Source organism: Homarus americanus, unplaced genomic scaffold, assembly GCF_018991925.1.
Source record: "Homarus americanus isolate GMGI-L3 unplaced genomic scaffold, GMGI_Hamer_2.0 scaffold4060, whole genome shotgun sequence".
Taxonomy (NCBI): Eukaryota; Metazoa; Arthropoda; class Malacostraca; order Decapoda; family Nephropidae; genus Homarus; species Homarus americanus.
Window position 1 is genome coordinate 8,468,610 of NW_024746161.1, and position 14,538 is coordinate 8,483,147.

At 38.9% G+C, this 14,538-nt stretch overlaps 1 protein-coding gene across 3 annotated transcripts in view; it reads left to right on the forward strand.

The window, feature by feature from the left end:
- The window catches only part of LOC121879072 (uncharacterized threonine-rich GPI-anchored glycoprotein PJ4664.02-like), a 51,249-nt gene extending 37,926 nt beyond the window's left edge, over positions 1 to 13,323 (forward strand). For all 3 annotated transcript variants that reach the window (XM_042385564.1, XM_042385565.1, XM_042385566.1), the window contains 3 exons: positions 8,245 to 8,416; positions 8,729 to 8,994; positions 11,834 to 13,323. In XM_042385564.1, coding sequence (XP_042241498.1) covers positions 8,245 to 8,416; positions 8,729 to 8,994; positions 11,834 to 12,258 — 863 coding nt within the window. In that variant the 3' untranslated portion in view covers positions 12,259 to 13,323. The remainder of the gene's footprint in view (positions 1 to 8,244; positions 8,417 to 8,728; positions 8,995 to 11,833) is intronic.
- Positions 13,324 to 14,538: the final 1,215 nt, after the last annotated feature.

Here is a 14,538-nt window from a genome sequence, read left to right on the forward strand (position 1 = left end):
CACAACACGGGCACAAAGGATCACTGGTTTGTGTACACATGATCACAAAAGTATATAAATGACAAGTACACCATAACGTAACCAGCATCATGAACCACTCTACATATTATTCACAAGATAGATAATTTTTTCTTTTAAATGTGCATATAACAACAATACTGTGGATAAAACAGAAAATGTGGCTAGTAAGCGATATGGCATTTTGCAATATCCATCGTCTGTGGCGTCAGATTGTTGCACAGATAGTCTTTGATCGTGTGTACACGTAGCAGAGCAAGTCGGGTATTATAAAAGTCTTTACTTGCCTCTCACCCGACAACTTTACGGGTTTAATAATACTTTCTGGATTTTTATTTTCGAGAAAAGGGTAAAGTTACAGAAGTAATTAATGATACTGAATTTTAAGGTCAAATAATATTGTCACATTAGTTTGTACACGGAGAATGTAAAAAAAAAAAAGTACATCGTTTCAGTCACACTGGTCAGACTCCTTCGTTTACTGGGGCGATGCGGGAAGTGATAGTCAATGGTGTCTAGTCTAGAGGGAGGTAAATGTAGTTATTGTGTTTATGGATATTCAAAGTCACTTCAACAGCACTAAACCCAACCGACAATTTAACAAAGAAATTGCTCCCTCCTTCATTAATTCCAGTGATCATTACGAAAGACCTGGACGCAAGCAGTTTATATCCTCAGAAGAGGGAAGTCCTCAGTCCCTGGAGAGGATGGCCTCTTCTACAGTATCTTCTATATGTCTGGTGAAATCCATGGCTACCATCTTTGTCATTTCTATAGGATAATGAGCTTAATACAAGGCGTCTTTCATAAGGAATACTTAGTCTTAGTCATTCCCTTACCGAAGTCCAACTCCAAAAAGTCCGAATCCATTTCTTATCATGTATCGTCCAGTGTATTACACGAGAAAGTTGTTCTCGGCAGATTCATCCCCAATTTCGGAACACAGCATTGTTGTACAGAATATTGTATACACACAGTCCCCACACTGAGTGAATATAGGCTGCCTTTTTAGACTGCTAGTCTGCTTTTGCTGTAGCAAATGAGGGGTGATACTTGAACAGCTGCCAGAACTTGGGACAAGAGAACTTCTTAGGAGAAATAGAAATATTTTTATACTGACTGCAACCATTGTCCTCTTAAATGGTGTAAGTAGAGAAAGGAAGACCTTGAGCTCGGAACTCAACAGGATGTTTTGAGCTTTGTATTTTTAAATGGTATCACGTACAGTATACACACTTGCCAGCACACGTCGTGCTGTACAGTTCTTCTGTATTATCAAAACTACTTCCAAGCTTAAATTGCAAAGATTGTTCACAATATACGCTGACAAATTGGTTGGGTGATCTGATCAGTGATATTGAAAAAATAAAATAAATAAACTGCCAAATCCTCATTTTAATCAACTCACTGATTTTTAAAACCAACAGCCTGTACTCCGGCAAAGCGATTCTTGTCTAATGGTGGTTTTGAAACAAATAATCTCGGCTACATCTCTTCACCCAGGAAGATACTCGGAGAAACAAACATAACCAGTTCAGCAATTACAGTACTCTGAATGGGACTATAAGAATTTTAGACAAACTGGAATGTTGTGTCGTGATTTATGTGGTACACCTTACAGAATCTGAATTGTTGATTATATACAGTATTTGAATTGTATCCCAAATATAGGTTCGATTTCCGGGCGCTCCTAGTTCACCCACCTGTAAATGGGTACCTAATGTTTACAACTTGGGGAAGTGAAGGCGGTCGAGTACAGTACCGGCCATGCTGTCTCCTTGTGTACAAAAGGCTGAGTATACTGTGTGTTGTATCCACACTGTCCCCTCAGGCCACAAAACGGGTTCACCAGGCATAACTTTTAGCATCTCGACTTTACCTTGATCCATCTTGGTATCTTAATTACATTAAATCTATCATAAACTTCTTCATACAGGTTGTCAGACTCCACTTATTTCACCTCCTCTGGCGTTTTCTTTGGGGGGGTGGGGTGGGTATGAGCTGATGTAAGTAATTAAGAAATTGCACTGTACTGGTAACAAGAAAAATCTGCCTGAGGGTGGGAGATCCTTACGTACATTTGTTCGTTTGTATCGCGGGAATTGTATCATAGTCTAAGTATATTACATTGTCCAGTGTCAGAGGTAGCAATGAAAATTTATTTCTGTAAGTAAAATTTAAGATGGCAACGAACATTGTGCCTAGCCATGGTAGTGGTCGTACGATATGTGGGCATGGTAGGCTGATGGTGTATTTAACTATAACTTATCGATGATATAATGAAGTAACGCTAGTGTTCAGAGCATGAACACTGTATGCTATTATATACAAAAGTTTGTAAGATAATATTTACATAATCATACCTTGAGTAAAAAATATATTACTAATTAAGTCCAAGCACTTGAGAACATGTTAAGGTGTTTTCTCTGGCATCATTACTGGGCGTGGCAGTGAAAGGCCTGATGACACGTATCATGTATACGTACATGTGCGTAGTGGTAGTACGGGCTGGGCGCGCTTACAACCACACCCTCCCATGACACAGTTACCGGTGTTGGGCGCGGTTGTTTTGTTACCTTCGGGATGTCTCTGTATCAGGAGTAGCCGACTGATACTTTCTTGCTTTTATCGGGAGATGGCGAGGGGAGACTTGGAAGATATCATGACACAAAGTTTTGGAGTCATTGGTGAGGGGCGAAGGTCCTGTAGTGTGGCGTTAGTGCTAAGTAACGGGATTGGGTACACTAGTTATCCTCCGTTAGAACCAGTAGTCGCTCTTGTCCCTTGCCAGAGCGCTGTTGCCTCTTCCCCGGCCATATTTGACTTCCTCGATCAAGCTGGCTTCCCTTTCACTTGAGCAGCCGCCAGTCGTCTTACACATACTGGTTCAGTTTCCTTCATCTTGGCATCTTTGTAAAGATTGGACTTTAACATTGTACTTGCGGTACAGAATGATGCTCACAGGAGGCAGATGTTAGATAATGACCTGACCTCACAAGCTCCACCTAGTCTGCCGCTACACTTAGATTTTATCTGTGGCGAGCAGCGAGGGACATGGAAGTCCGTCCCTGGCATATTGTAAAATTAAGAACTAGATCAAAGACCTACTGAAAAAGATCTTTAGTGAATTCGGCAAATAACTATATTCAGTGTTAATCCTCTTTGTGTATAGGAGTTTATGACCCATTTTATTGTTGTAATAAGTGGCAACACGGAAATGTGCAAGTTTGCGGTCAAATTGTTTCTATATATATGCTTCTTGTCCACATTTTGATGACTGAAGCTGGCCGCATATCGAGTCCCTTGAGGTGAAAGCTGACCTCATCTCCCACGCTTGTGGTATTGCCCGCCTGAGGCGCCGGTGCTCGTCTATGGGCGGGTAGGTCGGTTCCTCCTACCCCACCATCCTCGATTTGTTTAAAAAAATTCCCCTGGTTTTGAAATTTGGGTAGTATATTGCCCATCGACTTACATTCAAGGTATAAGTAACTTAATAATTGTACTTCAATCATCGTCATACTATTTGGTGGTAATGCTAATTTGTTATGCTATGTACAGCAAAAAATAAATAAAAAATAAAAATCTGTACCTTTACGGTGTTATACAGTACAAAATGACAGGTCGGATCAAGAATTCTGACAAAGGTGCGGGTTTTATAATTATGCATTCCTGTTCATTCCTCTGTATTAACTATAGTACGTGATATGCAGAACACATCACACAATCAGGAGTACCAACCTTACCATGTCAGAGATAGTTGCGAAGGTTGTCACTCGGGCGCAGAAATTTTTGTTGTTGACCGTACAGATTTCTAGATATTTAGAGATCATCTCGGTTCATTTAATTATTTAACTATGGGAATCAACAACGGAGTGCTAGACGGCGAAGAGAAGCTGCATTTCACCTCTTGGAAAGCTGTGGGTGTTGTAGGATGTAGAGGGATGATCGATTGTGCCTAGCTAGTTCTCTCAAAGGATGTTGTCAAAACGCTTTCCGCAACAGGTAGTTTTAGCTTGCTACAATGATTAACATAATAAATGAATCATTCTTGTCATGGTCTATTTTCGAGAATGTCATAAATTTAATAGCAGTGTTGTGAGTCGTATGTGCTTGGTGTAGTTCTTAATTAGTGACCTGAGTTGTGTCGGCGGCCGCTGGTCATGCACAAAGCGAAAGTGTAGTGGTCAGTGTAGCCAATGAAACGCTGAGGTAGGAAGGGGAGGAAAAGTGTACAAGTGTTGGGGGAGGAAGAGGCTACGGCGGAACTAGGTGAGAAACGTTTAGGTTCATCAGTACTGAAGGGCTTTATGTTAGGAGGGGAGTACGCCTGTAGTATGGTGAATAGAAGGTAAGATTCCTCTTATTTTGTTTCTTAAAGTCACTGTGAACATAACGGGTTCATACCGTGTGTCAGTAGTGTTCCTTTCACTCTACCTCCTAAATGTTGCCTTTATATGTATGTAAAATAGCATTTTTCATACCTCATTTTCACGTTGTGTTGAACAAGACTTATTCTTTCCGTGAATTTCCACACACAGCCTTCAGTTAAAACTAGAGCAACTTTTTTAATTCTGAATAATATTTATCTTATGCATTGATCATATTACAAATATAGATCTGATGGTTGGCTCAGAATGACCATCATAATTATGTAGTTAATTTTAAAATGTCGGTAGAAGTTAGACACGAACTTGGTCACTGAAACCACGTGCCTGTATGGTTGTGGATTAATAGAAGTTTATGTAAGTTTATGGCTGGCGATCAACATTGAGAACGTGGAGAGACAAGTTGTTGCAACCCTGGCCTGGTGCTTAAACTTTACGAGTAGCGCATCACTTGTGTTGTAATGGTGTGGCTGACGGCCCCATGCCGCTATCTTTTGCTGCCTCGCTTGTTAGGTGAGTTAGTGTTTGAATTATAAATGTTATTCCCCTTTACTTTATCACGTATATATGGCGTAGGATAAGAAAGAGCGAAGTGAGTACAATTATATAGGCCAGCCCTGATACGCCTTGTGCTGATAGCGTGGGGGTTGGTCACCAAGGAGGTATCCTAGAGTAGTGTCAGGTGCGGCAGGCATAAGAAAATATTACATTGAAAATTTATTCTCCACGTTTCTCTTTAATATCAATCAGTGTTGGCGGGAGGCCTCGCATCTGATCAGTAATCACTCGCAATCCGACAGTTCCTTATTATATAAGGTTGAAGTCGTAGCGGCTGGCTATGTTGGTACAGTACAGTATTTCTTGTGCCGCTGCAACATCTAACTACACACCGGACGTTTCCCTAATGTCTGTAGTTGCAATATATAATTCAACTTGTTTAAGGAAATTTAGCATTAGTCACAATGCCACTTCAATGAAGTTCACCGCTTGTGGTACATCTAGCTGAAAGTGGCGGCTTTACGAAATTATATGTAAACTTCGTTAACATGACAATAATTTTTATGACCCTTATTTGTGTCGATATTATAATCTTGTAATGAATTTAGTTGGAGTGTTTGGATTGGCAGTTTAATTAATATTTCTTTAAAATAATCCGCTTATATGAAGAAAAAATGAAGTATTTTCGGAAATGTTGACACTTGGTAATAGATGTGTTGAAGGTAGCCACACCCACCCTAGTAGCCACACCCTTAGCTTCTCGGGCACAACCGCACCCAGCGGCGCGTGTGGGTGACCAAATAATCAGTGTTGTTAGTTAAGAAGTTTGTCAGCTACTTTTAGAAGTTATGAAACGTCTGTGATATTTATGTGAATGTAGTCTTTATTACAAAGAAATAAATATTTTTAATTACTTCTGACAATATAGATTCTGTTACTTCAAAAAAGAGCTGGACCACCACTCCACGACCCCCTGACGGAGACATGATGATCCTCCCCATACTGGCCAGATATTATGTAAATAACATTGATTATGTGTTTAAGGAATATCCTTCCTTCCTTAGGCTTTAGTAAGCTCGCTTAGAATATTTATACTGTATATACTTGTCACACTTGCCAGATGCTTCTGGTGTTATTGTACAGGGGTACCTAGTGACAGCACTAGGATCCCGCTTCCTCTATCAAGGAATAAACAATTGAAATTGAATTGACAAAGACCCGTACGTGAAAGTCCCTTACCGCTTCTCACGCAGCTGGAGAGTAAATTAGCGTACATAAAGTAATAATAATAATAATGAACTTGGCATCGAATCGTCCCGTTAAATTTTATTTTTTCTCAATCTTTTTGTTGCCAGTAGTAATTAATTTTGGACAGTCCTGACTAATTTCCTACCTTAAAATCGTAATTTGTAACTGTTCTTATCGCTGGACCCAGAAGTAAGTAATTTAGAAAATGGAGTTTTTGCTTACAACAAATGTTTTAGCTCCGGGCGCCATGTTGAACATATAATGAACGTGAACGCAAAGAAAATGTTACCACCAACAGTTATTGTTAGTTCTTTAGTGGGCAAGTGAAGTTACAGGGTACTGTATTAATTTCTGTATTTTTATTTTTTTAAACGAAGAATGAGCAGTGGTCGTTTGGAAAACAAATTACTACCTGAATAAAACTTGTATTTTGTGAAAAAAAAACGGTTCGTGGCAGTATTTACAACATAGGAACAAAATTCAAATACATATACAAAAACAATTATGAATACTGTATTGAGTTTTATCACATTGAAAGCACAAGACGTTAGTGAGTTTGACTAAGGCATACTTTAATTTTGAAATCCACCGTTGATGCAAAAGACGGTCCAGAGACGTAACCTGTTAAGAAAGTTGTTTGGGCTGGCGCCTAAACCCGACCGTGGCAAGCCTTGCCACTCAAGAATTTTCCACTTTATAATGTATACTGGTTTTAGAAACTTGTAACTGCAACATTTGTTTCTAACTACATAATTCCTATTAAAATGAGGAGAGGGACAAAGTTCGATCCCCGTGATGAAACTGAGTCACGAGAATGAGTCTCAGAACTTATTCAGCCTTTTTCATCTCATTTGGGGACAATGCTGTTTCATTTTGGGCAGGAGCGAACTGTACACAGGCCATATAACCCGATACAGTGGTTGCAAGAATGTGGCATGCACCAATTATCTGGCTGTATAACACACACACACACACACATATATATATATATATATATATATATATATATATATATATATATATATATATATATATATATATATATATATATATAAACACACCATTGTTAAAGCAGAATGTTTTCAGTACACATGGTTGGCACTGCAGTCAACCAACTTCACTTTCATCTACAGTAATTGTATTAATGTACTGTATGCAGTGAAGTATAGTCCTAGTTTGTATGATTAAATTTTTATGCCAAAAATAAGGGGATTAAAATTCATGGATTTCCGTTAGTCATTTATGGTGACCGATAGCTACCCGACATACATATTCATGGTAGGCTAGCCTTACCAATAAGCTCCTTTAACCTGGGTTTGCATACCATACCCCTAGATACTTTCTTTGTTACTACATGAAGAGCAGATCCTCATTTACTATACTCTATACAGTATGCTGCTTTAAATCTACAAATGCCTGATGTAAATGAAAATTTACAGTTAATTTTGCATCTATTAACGTCATTGGTGGCATTTTTACCAACTTTGACTCATCACTATAACCAATTGAGACTCGTTACTGTAGCCACAACCCCTAGGGTTATTTTTCAACCTATAATTATGGGTAGTTATAGCTACATAATTTTCTTTAACTTTGTTTATTTTTACTCGATCTTGCATACAAAACGTGCAAAAGTAAGAAATAATTATCATAAGGTCAAAAGCATAATGGGAATAAACATTTCTTAGTGTGTTAAGAGTTAGCACACTGAGCAGAGGAGGGTTCTGACTCCTGAGTTGTAGTGAAACAATTGACAAATGTTTCATTGTTCAGCATAAGATAAAATAATATATATTATTTTATCTTATGCCTCATAGGAGTTGGTAACTCCGGCAGAAATTCAGTTTCAGAGTTTCATAGCATCAGCTGTTGTAGTGGTGGTCACGATGTGAATCTAATGTCTTCATACAAAATATGTCTAGGATTATACCTGGTATTTCTCAAAAGCTAGGGTCTAATTATCCATGAGGTACAGGTATATGAAAAATTTGGGCTGTTTTTACTAAAGAATCAGGTATCAGACTAGACAGTACATAAGATAGGCATATACTATGCAGTACTACGTGTGTAGAGTAATTTATTTTTTTCCCCTCAGATGAGGAGAAGCGGCTTCTGAAGAAAGAAGGAATCTTGCTGCCCTCCCACTACCCACTGACAAAACAAGAGGAAAGGGAACTCAAGCGTATCAGACGCAAGATTCGCAACAAGATCTCTGCACAGGACTCTCGTAAGCGCAAGAAAGAATACATTGATGGCCTGGAAGACAGGTAGGGATGTGCCTAAACAGTCACAAAACATGTTGTTTCTTTAGTGTAAGTCAGATTTTTTAATTACTGTACATGACTGTTACTATCAATACAGTACTCCTAACACCAAGCTCCTAATAGGGTTTTCTATCTTACAGTGAATTGCACGTCTACCTCACCATTCTCATTTCAGCTCACTCAAGCCTTTTTGTCATCCTCTTTAACTGACCATGTTTCATTGCTATACTACATCTCACTTCTGAAGCCAGTTGTATCTTTCTTACATTTCCTCCAGCCACTACTTCACATTACTAATTATTGTGATTCCTACAGGGTAAAAGCTTGTACAGAAGAGAATCAACAACTTCAGAAAAGGATCCGTACCTTAGAAGCACAGAATGAATCATTACTGGTACAGATGAAAAGATTCCAGAATGCTGTTACTGGGGGAAGTAGTGGACGCCCACAGGCACATGCATCTACTGCCCTCATGATGTTGATACTTTCAGCAGCCTTGTTCATTGTGCCATCACTACGCCAAGATGGAACTGGATCAGACAGTGAACTGTCCTTGCCTGCATCCAAAATGCCCTCTGCAGGTAAGAAACATTCTCAGCATAAACATCTAATGCCCTTTTACAGTCCTCACAATTTGTGTGTTGAGACTTTCCTGGAGAGAAGGATTAGTTTAGTGTAAAGCATTGGAATGGCTAGCTCAGCAGACATCACAGAAATGCCCTACCCTTGCATGGTATAGGATTAAATGTTTTAGTCGATTGGATATGAGTGGAGCTTGCTGAGCTATGGAGCTTAGACCATGAACATTTATAGTAATGTTCTATATCTTGAGCTTTATATCCTGTGTTAATAATATTTCTGTATTTAGTACAGTAAAGCCTCGAATAATGACGGTAATGTGTCCTCCAATATTGCAGTGTAAGGTGAATCATCGTATCGTGAATCGTTAATTACCATTAAAATAAAGCAATAATAATGTGATGCGTTTCAAAGTCTGACCTTTTTATGTGTTTTGTGTGGCTTTCTACCCTCTTTTCCCAAAAAACAATAACAGTAATGAAAAATGCATACCGGTACTATATTCTTTAAATAGTGTTTGTGAATGCACCTTATACAATATAAATCAATAATAATAATATGGTCACACAAGAGGAGATTGGACACCATTGTTGTTAGTGTTTACACCCGTAATGTCAGTTATCCATCAGAAAAGAAGAAAATAAGACCCTGGTTGTTGCTGTAGTAAAATTAATGTAAAAAAAAAATATGTATGTTTTAATTAATGTTATTTAATATACAGTAGAAATAACCACTGATGGTAAAGAAAAAAGAGAGACTGATAGTGGAATGCCAATGTATACGTGTGTACCCAAGGAAACGGCTCCATTTATCTTATTTAGAATATGTACAAAAGATTCATTTTTGTTTATTACTGATAATGTATTTGATTGAATTAATGTTTATACAGGGGAGTATATGCAAAATGAACAATAAAATTCATTAATAATGCATAGAATATTAAAAGACACAATAGGAGACGAGACGGCATTGTTTTTGGTAGTGTTTACACCCATGACGATGGTTTTACATATGAAACTGAAGGAAATAAGACCCTGGTTGTAACTGTAGTAAAATTAATGTAAAAAAATGGATATGTTTGTTTTAAGTAATGTTAATAAATGGAACAATGTAAGTACGTAGCTGACCACTAATGGTAAAGAAAAAAAGCGAGACGGATTGCGCAATGCCAGCGTATGAACCGTAAGTGCGTATATGTGAAAACATGTTGTCATTTTACTTCAAAAGAATATGAAAGCAACACTTCTTACTGTTCATAAATGTTTTAAAAATTCTACTCACCAATGGTGGTAATGTCGAAAACTCTGGCTGAAGCTGTAGCTTTTCATAAAGTTGTCATAGCTGTTGCAAAAACTGTTTCTGAACCTGTAGTTGCTGAAGCTGCTGCTGATGCTAAATTTGATGGTGTAGCTGAACTGGAAGTTGATGGTGTAGCTGTACCTGAAATTGATGGTGTAGCTGTACCTGAAATTGATGGTGTAGCCGTATCTGAAGTTGATGGTTTAGGCCTTCGAATAATAAAGCTGTCGAAAGAACCTTGCACAGCTGCTTTCTTTTCTCGTTATACCTCTTTATGTAGAGGTCATATGTGTTTTTCTCCTCCATTAATTATAATGCTTCGTTCTGTTAATGGATCCACTTCAAAAAATATGTTCATTGCTTGCTCCATATAATATCCACAGACCTCTCACCTTTTTCATGTCGTTTCAACACATCTAGTTTCTCGGCTAAGCTTCTATAGACACTTTCTTTTAGCTTTTGAACCAGCACTACCATCACTTGCTCTCTTGCTCATGTTGAATAGGGATGCAAAAATGCCTTAAGAAACCTGAGAAAGTTTTTCTCCTTTTCCTGTTCAGATGCATGTAAACAAAAGGCCCGCCAAGCTGCGACTGTTATATTAGTGATGCTGGCGTCGCCACTCACAAGCCCGGCAGCATCCGCGCGCAAGGCGTTTTTTTTCTTTTATACATATCAAGATTTAGTTATTTATATGAATATTAATTTTATATTATATTTTATTCTATTTTCATCGTAAATATGAAGAAAATAACGGTATAAATTGAATTGAGACCTAAATTAACCAGGGACTTAAATATGATTCATCGTTAGTAGAACCATCATTATCGGAGGCTTTCCTGTACGATATTTAATGTCTTTATTATTTGTATATTATACTCAATATATTAGCCCGGCGACCTGTGGTTTAATGGTCAGCATGCTCGCTTCGCAAGCAAGCGGAACCGTGTTTGATCCCCGGGCAGGGTGAAACTATGGAAGGTTTCTTTACGCCCTTTACCTCTGGCTATCCAGCAGTAATTGGGAACCTGGATGTTAATCAATTTGGGGATCATGTTCTGGGGTAATGGTTAGCCAGTGCAGTTGTCCAGTCTTCTCGGATTATTCCTTGATACTGGGTCATGCAACTCGTTAACGTAGAGTGTGGTTGTTGTTGGCGACAGCTTATACACCTTAAACAAATTTACGCCTAGGTGGCCCTAAGGCCGGCCATCCTCGTTACACAAAGGGCAACCATTATATTATTTATTATATATTGGCATCCATCTCGGTTGCTTGGTGTCAAAGTTGTCCACGATTTTTCTTATGTCTAATTCCTTTGTGTGGTGAATCTGCATCACAGCCAGCATCTGTAATCACCTAACCCTAACTTCATCATCCCCTTGTCATGTGATGTTTTTAATTTCTTAAATATCTTTCGGGGGTTAGGGAGTTGATGTTTGAGATTAATATTTAATATAATGTAATTTATATAATTTATATCACTAGTTTGAAGAATTAGGTTTTTCATACAGTAAATTTTAATAAAGACATTTTTTGCAGGTCATTCACGTAGTCTGCTAGAGGCTGGAAATGGTGCTATTGTACCAAGTACCTTGGAGGTATTGGAGGGTGTTGATGATGAACTGGCCTCTGACCTGGAGAAGCCATTAGTGCAAGCACTGACTGACCATGACTACACTCCTACAGCAAAGCGGCAGCGCACACTCTCCAAAACCCCTGCCTACTATGTACCACCATTGGATGATTTCCCACCACAGCATGGAAAACCAGATTCTGGCGGAGGGTTTCCTCCGGACGACGGCTCTGGAACAAAATTATCGGCCAGAATAATGGATACTATGGTAGACCATATATCCAATAATTACTCTGACCCAGGGGGGAAACACAACGGTAACTCCCAAGCTGTTGTAGTGAACCTCGGCCAAAGTAGGAAGAGACTGAGGGATGATCTTGAATTAGAGTGATAACTTAAAAAGCTGGGGTGCATTCTTAATTATTTAATTTGAGGTGCATGTAACCTCAGGTGGATGTAGCTTATTTGGGTGATTCATCCATTTAAGTTGACCTGTGTGCTGGGTGGGGGGACCTGCCACAGCCGTAGATGCCGCCACTACCCTAGAACCCCGTCCTTTATCTTGGACTGGACAAAGTCATCTTCCCAATCTGTACTGGAGACCTTACCAGCAGTGCAATACATTTCTTTGCTAAAATGATGTAAGTTTGATAAGTTTAGGCAGGAGGGAGAGGGCAGGCTTCTGCAGACTCGTGGTATAGTGTATAAGGTGCACTGTGTGAGAGTGATGCATCCCTGTAGTATAGTGAGGGAACAGCAGGAACCAGTCACTGCAGGGCCTCGAGCTGATGCCCTGCCAAGTTAGAATGGGATCATGGGATTTGATCATTATGCCTGATGGGTTTGCTTTGCTGTTAAGTTATTAAACTTTTATAACTTAAAATAGTTTCTCTATGTATGAGGATTATTTCTTGTTATTTAAAAGGTAATTAAGATGTTCAATTATTTGGACTATTTGGATCATTGGAAGTTTTTCTTTAGTTTGATTTTCCTCTTTGGTAGATGTTGAACCATTTACCAAGCATCTTAATTTCCTTATAAATCTATTTTATTTTTATTTTCAGTCCTTAAAAATATTAGGACAAATATTTTCCTTTAATAATTAATGAAAATTACATTTTTGTCTGTTAAAACTTAAAGGAAAATTTGAAACTTCATATTTATTGATATATGATGTGTAATAGAACTTAATATATTGTTAAACTTTAGCATATACATTAATTGATTTTATTTTTCATGTGATTTTCATGTTTTCAGTTCGTATTCAGGTGTAAGATGACACAGAATACAGTTCATCAATTTGTTATGGACCAATGCAAGTTATTTCATCAACCATTTCATTTCATGCAAGTTTGTTATTAAAGTAAAAGAAATAAAAGACTTCATATCACTGTCATGTGCTATGTGATCATGTTTTGTAGATAAAATTATAACTGAATAAATATATTTTAAGGCACAATGCATTTTGTTCATACTGTTAATTCACGTGGCATTATCCCTCCCACTTATATCACATTTTTGGGGCTATTAAGTTATACAGAAATACCTCGCTATTCACAACCCCACTTATCTGCAATTGATATTTTAACACCCTCGTTAATTTGACAAAAAGGGGCTCTGGGTCACTCAAATAACCGAAAATCCAAATTAACCAAGTTTGGAATACAGTATTTTGACATGACAACATGCCCTTACAATTTGTAGGTTTTTAATTTGTGGCCTTCAGATTATTTGCGGATGACACCCTGGATGTACCCAAGAATGTCTGCGGGTAGTTTTAAAGTTGGCGTCATTTTTGCGGCCGGGACAGGGAGCGAGCGAGTTTTGTGGTGTCCCGCAAGGTGTCACTGTTGTCCCGGGAGGCTGGCCCATGTGTTTACTCTGCCTCGGTCCAGGATAAACACTTGTCCATCTCATGTATGCTACTCTGCTCTCTTTAACAACTGTGCTTCCCCTGCTTGTGATGGCTCCCAAACACCCTCAACCACCTCCGTCCATCTGCAGGAAGGTGTCCAAACAAGTGAAGAGAGAAAATACAATTGCTGGACAAACTGAGTGGCCAAAGCGTGAGGCATCAAGAAAGAGAGGGAGATTCGTAATGCCGTTGCCCTAAGTGTCCCCTCTTCTGCCAAGGTAGCCACTAATGTAAGGGATACAGCTATGGTGAAGATGGAGAAAGCCCTTAACGTCTGGATTGAGGACTTTAATCGCTGCCAAATCCCTCTCGGCCAGAAGTTTATTCATGATAAAGCCAAGGTCCTGTATGACCGATTCCTTGCTGAGGAAGGTGGTGAAGGTGGAAGTGAATGGTGGAGGTGGTGCTAGTGCTGGTGGTTCTGGTGACACCTCAAAGAAAGGTTTTCATGCCAGTAAGGGCTGGTTTGAGAACTTCAAGAAGCACTACAACCAGCACAACTTGAGGATTACTGGTGAGTCAGCCTCGGCGGATGATGCAGCAGCAATGGAGAATCCTGCAATCTTTGCCGAGATTATCTGGGAGAAGGGCTACAAGCTGTAGCAGGTTTTCAATGCTGATAAAACTGGCTTGTGGTGGAAGAAGATGCCAACCTGGACATTCATTTCCAAGGAGGAAAGGAGTGCACTGGGCTTCAAGGTGGCCAAAGATCGTGTGTGTGTCCCTTGCTATGTGGCAATGCTGCAGGACACATGA